The sequence below is a fragment of the Morone saxatilis genome, unplaced genomic scaffold, assembly GCF_004916995.1.
Source record: "Morone saxatilis isolate NCDOM2014 unplaced genomic scaffold, NCSU_SB_2.0 Contig22, whole genome shotgun sequence".
In the NCBI taxonomy this organism is placed as follows: domain Eukaryota; kingdom Metazoa; phylum Chordata; class Actinopteri; family Moronidae; genus Morone; species Morone saxatilis.
Window position 1 is genome coordinate 18,299,769 of NW_023339785.1, and position 6,409 is coordinate 18,306,177.

A 6,409-nucleotide genomic window follows, 5' to 3' on the forward strand; every position below is an offset into this window, starting at 1 on the left:
TTTTTCTAGTTCCTGTAAAAGGGGGGGGGGTGCGGCTGGAGGGACCTGGCAACCCGGCGCAAGGTTTCCGCTGCATCACGCACTTCTGGTCATACATACTCCGGCGTGTTGTGTCTACGCTTGAATCAGGTAAATTCATTAATACAGACATCATTTCGTGCGTGCTCCGAAGGGCTTGTTGAAAGTTGTGCCTGTTTTGAGTCGCATTACATCGCCGGCGGTATTTTAAACGAGGTTTTATTGTAATAACGTGAGTTTTTTTTTGGCGGATAGTAGCTGAGTGTTAACGCTAATAACATGGCGCCGGCTAAAGGCCGCTTTTGTTCTTGTGCCTGGGTGCGGTAGTGTGCGTGGTCTCCAGCACGCACACTACCGCAAATACAGAGTTTCTTAATCACTCATTCATACTTAAGTCTCGGTGTACTCTTTAACCTTTTATCGGGACGCTTTAACGCCAGATGTATTGTCGAAACAAAGCCTTTTAACCCTGCTAACGATACACATTGTTGTATGGCTATCGTTAGCTGCGCTCCGGCTTCGCGCTCTTTATGAAGTGGTCGACACACACTTTAAGTTCAGAAGAGCTGCGATTTAAGTTGGGTATAATTACGTGCTGTTTGTGTTTTCAGACAGCATCATTCTTCGTGGCAGGGAAAAGCCACGATGTCGAGATTTTGTACTTGGTAGAGAAACGCTGTCGGTTTTCACTCCAGCTCAATCAAACGACCTCCAGGTGGCGCTGCAAGCTAATTCACAATATGTCCATGCTGCTGATGGCAAAGTGTGAAAGCTTTTTTTATTTTTATAAAGCACAGGCGATTAGTGTAGAGGGAAAACAGCGTTTTGGTACACCTGCAGGGCAGTAGGCAACAATATAATGTAATTAACTCCACACATGTAGGTTTCCTTTGGGATTTACTGGCACATGAATGGGAGCCGCAGTGCACAACATTTGTTTTGTGGGGATCCATGTAAGGCAGGGACACGGAGAAAAGGGCTTGTGAGGTGTACTATAACTCAGGGTATGAAGGAACAGTACAAAAATGATGTCTTTAAATACCAGGACGCAAGATTGTATCCACACTGCTGTCACTAGTTGTCTGTGTTTTGACCGAATTAACGCGTGTGTTGAGATTGAATAATAATGGGGTGTTTTTCTTCAGGGATTGTGATCCGTCATGGCTGATGAGGGATATGTAGTACGCATCAGGGGTCTCCCTTGGTCTTGCTCGGTGGATGAAGTACAGAGGTTTTTCTCAGGTAGGTGTTTGTTTGTTACAAGTTTTACCAAATACTCTTAATTGAAGCAAAAATAAATGTTTGATGATGATTCATTTCAAATGCAGATTGCAAAATTGTCAGCAATGGAAGCGGCATCCACTTCACCTATACGAGAGAGGGGCGTCCCAGTGGAGAGGCGTTTGTCGAGTTGGAGACAGAGGAAGACCTGAAGATTGCCGTGAAGAAGGACAGAGAAACTATGGGTCACCGATACGTAGAGGGTGTGTGCTAAGACTTAGACCGACTCATAATGCTCCAGCTTTCTCCACTTTATGCCGTGTTAACTGACTGTTACGTGTCCTCTGTTTTTATAGTTTTTAAATCCAACAATGTCGAGATGGACTGGGTCATGAAGCACACCGGTCCGAACTGTCCAGAAACAGCAGGAGACGGGCTCGTCCGGCTTCGAGGCCTTCCTTTTGGCTGCAGCAAGGAGGAGATAGTACAGTTTTTCTCAGGTAAGAATAGGCTTTGCTCGGGGGTTACTTGAATGTAATGTTGGTGATGAAGGTTTTTTTTCATCTTCCTTTTCTTGTTTCCTTTCTCCTACGGACGTTACAACTGTTAACAGTCTTTTGCATCTGATTTGACCAAAGTGTACCACTGGAAAATGATCAATACCTACTGTATATTATTACATAATAAAATAACACAATTATTTGTTTTTTGGAGTGGTGATAAGTGAGGAAATGATGCCAGAAAAGGAAGCTCGTTAACTCTTTGAGGAGTTTTTATCTTCAGTTCAAGGAATTTCAGTCGCAGGAATCTTTAATGCAAACACCCTTTCCCATCTTTGCCCATCATATCCACCTTTTAGCCCATTCATCACCTTTTTTCTCTTTAGTTGCGTCTAATTTTGTAAAGTGATTTACTTTAATGTTTAAGTTGTGTGTGCCTACTTGTAATTAACTAATGACAGAAAGGGTCCCCCTCATGTCTGACTGGACAGTCTCTTACCCCAGTACCATTGTTTATTTCCCCCCCATTTCCTCACGCTCTTCTCGTTATGTAAATTTTTCCTATATACACTGTATGCCAAGTGTTAGATTAGTTCCTAATGGACCAACAGTAATTTAACTCATGTCACCCAGCAGGATCTTGTTCTCTCTTCATCAACACACCAATACTAGCCTGATGTCCCAAACAGTGCCCTTTTCCATATTCTTCCTCTATCCTCTCATTTCTATTTTATCCCCAAAATGCAGTAAATGTAAGTCGTTTAAATGGCCAGTCACTGGTTAAAACTGAACTGGTATGTGTGATGATGTATAGAGTTTTCCATAAGTTTTCTATCTCTCTCTTTAGAGAAAGTTCTCTTCTGTGATTGGGCATGTGATTTAATATGTCCCCTGCTGGGGTTATCTGTCCTTGGGTTGAAGGGTTGGAAATCGTGCCAAATGGGATAACATTGCCGGTGGACATCCAGGGGAGGAGTACGGGGGAGGCCTTCGTGCAGTTTGCTTCACAGGATATAGCTGAAAAGGCTCTAAAGAAACACAAGGAAAGAATAGGGCACAGGTGGGGATGGTTGGTTGGTTGGCTGGATAAGTTGCTTTTCTTATGGTGTGCACCCTCAACATCTAATCCAAATGCAAAACGGACACTATATTTATCTTGGTTAAAGCATATTTGTATTTACCACGAACACATACACAAATTGCTATGTTAGATCCACATATGCCACACATTCACAATGTTCAATGGGAGGATTAGTGCTTGGGCACCATTCACAAATGAGACAAATCCTGAATCACAGTACATGCTTAATTATGAGAACAAATGGTGTCTCAGCACTAAACATCAGTCCAGGTTGATAAATGGTAAGGAGTCTCCCTGGTGGTAAAATCAGAGGGCCACTGTACACATGGATCTGGAGCCCACTGTCACAGGTAATGCTTAGAGTGGGTTGCAGATGGGCTGGAGCCCTCTCTGTCCCTCTAAAACTAGGACAATGGCTGTCATGGCAAGGACACAGGACGCTCAATCAGATAAATGTCACTTCAGGTAACCATAAGAAAAGTGTAAAAGTCAATACGGTCCTTATCAATTTGGTCAGCTTCATTTTTGCAACTCAGTTAATTAGTCCTTCTCATCTACTCTATTAACAATTAGCATTAAGTACTCAAAAGATATTACTACCTATGGACTACACCATGACAGCATCTGCATAGCCCAGTTTCATCAGTATTGAGCAAATGCAGCCTTACCTGGTCCATTCCCCATGCCCTCACCGTGGTATCTCTATGCTCTTAGGTACATTGAGATCTTCAAGAGCAGCCGTGCTGAGGTGCGAACCCATTACGAGCCCCAGCGGAAGCCCATGGGCATGCAGAGACCTGGCCCCTACGACCGTCCCTCTGGTGGTCGTGGCTACAACATGATGGGCCGAGGGGGATCCTATGACAGAATGCGTCGCGGAGGCTATGGAGGAGGAGGTGGGTGTCGAGTGGACTGGCGTTCGACTGGCATATGATTTAGTAGTGATATTAACCTGTGTAGTTATTTTTAAAAACATAACTCGCCGTACAGTATGTTCCTTCCTGCTGATACGCCACAGTGGATTTAATATCAGGTTCTTAAAGTTTTTAAAAGAAATTATTAGTATTTTAGTCCTCCTCACGATGTTATATGCTTTTACATACTATAATTCTTCCATAATGACTTATTAGAGGTGTATTATATAGGAGCAAATTAGTATAATAAAAATGAATTATAACATAATAACAAATACATATATTATATTAGTAGCATTATACATGGAAAGAGAAGCAACAATAATTTAAAAGGAGAGACAGACGATAGGAACAGGATAAACCCGACACCCTGTTAAATTAATATTATACCTAGTATAAGCCGGAGTATTCCTTTGACACAGTCAGCAATTCGCAAAGATGTTATGAACATCATTAGATAGATTGCTACCATACTGTAATCCATATGAGCCTGGAGCCAGACCGACAGCTAGCAAATAACGGAGTCCAATTGAAATTTGTCTAGGGCAATTGCGTATAACCTTACGTCCACTAAAACGCTGCTTTTTATCTTGCCACTGACAAACTCAGATATGTTAAACTGTAACTTAGCTATTTAATAAAAAGGATCGATACAATAGAGACATCTTGTTAGAGTAACGATCCATATTGTTTAACCACCACACGGAGCTCATATTAGCTCTGTTCATATAGCACCCAGACTCCAATAACGAAACCAACGCTTGATTCGAATTAGTTTGCTTTGGTATCTGGACTTTAATTTCAGATCCTGTAAAGCACATCCAGTCAGTCCATGAAAACATGCAGTGTCACTAATTAGTAAACCCATGAAGTGCATCTATCAAACCTCTTATGAGCGTTCCATTTTGATCAAGGAATATGACCTAGGTAATCAACGTACAGTAAAATATACCAAACTCCTGCAGATAATACAGACAGAACATTGTGAAAAAAATGGAAAATCTATAAATAATCTAAAGCCGTGTTGGTGTGTCCATATCCTGGGCTGCGTATCAAAACCCAAGCCAGAGCCCATCTATGTATGCCAGAACCTGCTTCTCATCCGCTACTCTGTTATAATATAAAAATAAACTCATCTATGGCTGGATTAGATAACATGATTGTCTGTATTATCCAGGTAACAGCACTTAGAAAACACACTTTTGAAATAAAATTCCATTCCTCACGACTTAAATCGTATATGTACTTAATATTAATAACTAAAATAGTCATATAATCTCTGAAGTATATATTAATGATAATAATGTTTATAATAGCAGAACAAAAATTAAGTTAACACCTTTTATGAATGGAAGTATATCCATAATTGTACAAAATGACTTGTGGGAGTATTTATAGTATTATGAGATACATTAGGTAATAACATTACAATACCCTATATCAATAAGTGGATATGATGTAACCTAAAATCTTGCTTATGATGAATACATAAAACACAAAAATAAACGAGGCCCACATCCTCCTACCCACAGTCTCAAAACTGACCTAGTAGGTACAGTAGCACATAATATTTGTATTAATGTGCATAAAACATTATTCCTGTATTGGAGTAATTGATTAAACAACTATATATATATGTATATGTAATATGTATAATGTAATATATTATGTATGATTATATGTACTACGTTATATCATATACTATAGTACACCATATCAATAAGTATATGAGGTACATAATCATAATACATAATATATATACATACATATATAATACATACTATATACTATATATATAACGCGGTATATATCTATATACTATATACATATACATATGTATATATGGTATATGTAATAGGTATACTACTATATTATGATGTATATATATATTACATGGATGTGTATGTAATATATATATAATATACCTACTATAGTCACGTATATCATACGTTATATAATAGCGTAGGTACGGTATATATATATGTGTAGTATATATATACTATGTGTTGTACTTACTGTATGTATATAATATGTATATGTATATGTATATATATAGTATGTATATGTTATATATAGTATACTATATATATATATATACTATATGTTACTGTATATATGATGTATTGGTAGTATATATGTATGGTACTAATAGTATGTATAATATATACTATGTCTAGTGTGATTCTTATTATTTGGATGTTTTTATGTAGTATATGTTATATATTTTCTACGTCTTATGAATTACATGATACTATTATCTGTATAGTACGCTAGCTGCTACCGGCTATAATTGTATTGAGTGTATATGTAATATATATGTGTATATCGGATATAATGGTATATTAATGACTTTTTGTATGTATATGTATATATTATATATATATATATATATGTATATATGTATATGTATAACACGTATGTATATGTATTGTATTTGTTAATTGATTCCTGATATATTGGTATATGTATATATACATAATATTATATATGATATGTATGGTATATGTATATATATGTTATATATACTATGTACTAGCTGTATCAGTATGATGTATATATATATCCATATATATACTAGTATGTCTTGAATGAAATGAGAAAAGTTGCTAATTTTAGTCTTTTGGGGGGGAATAATCATCATTGCTGTAACAACTATAAAACATGAAACAGACATG

General features: G+C 37.7%; 1 protein-coding gene across 2 annotated transcripts in view; it reads left to right on the forward strand.

Moving 5' to 3' along the window:
* Positions 1-35: 35 nt before the first annotated feature.
* LOC118333443 (heterogeneous nuclear ribonucleoprotein H-like) overlaps positions 36-6,409 on the forward strand; it is a 9,077-nt gene continuing 2,703 nt past the window's right edge. For both annotated transcript variants that reach the window (XM_035669090.1, XM_035669089.1), the window contains exons 1-6: positions 36-129; positions 1,164-1,260; positions 1,347-1,502; positions 1,596-1,739; positions 2,661-2,799; positions 3,535-3,716. In XM_035669090.1, the coding sequence (XP_035524983.1) occupies positions 1,179-1,260; positions 1,347-1,502; positions 1,596-1,739; positions 2,661-2,799; positions 3,535-3,716 (703 nt within the window). In that variant the 5' untranslated portion in view covers positions 36-129; positions 1,164-1,178. The remainder of the gene's footprint in view (positions 130-1,163; positions 1,261-1,346; positions 1,503-1,595; positions 1,740-2,660; positions 2,800-3,534; positions 3,717-6,409) is intronic.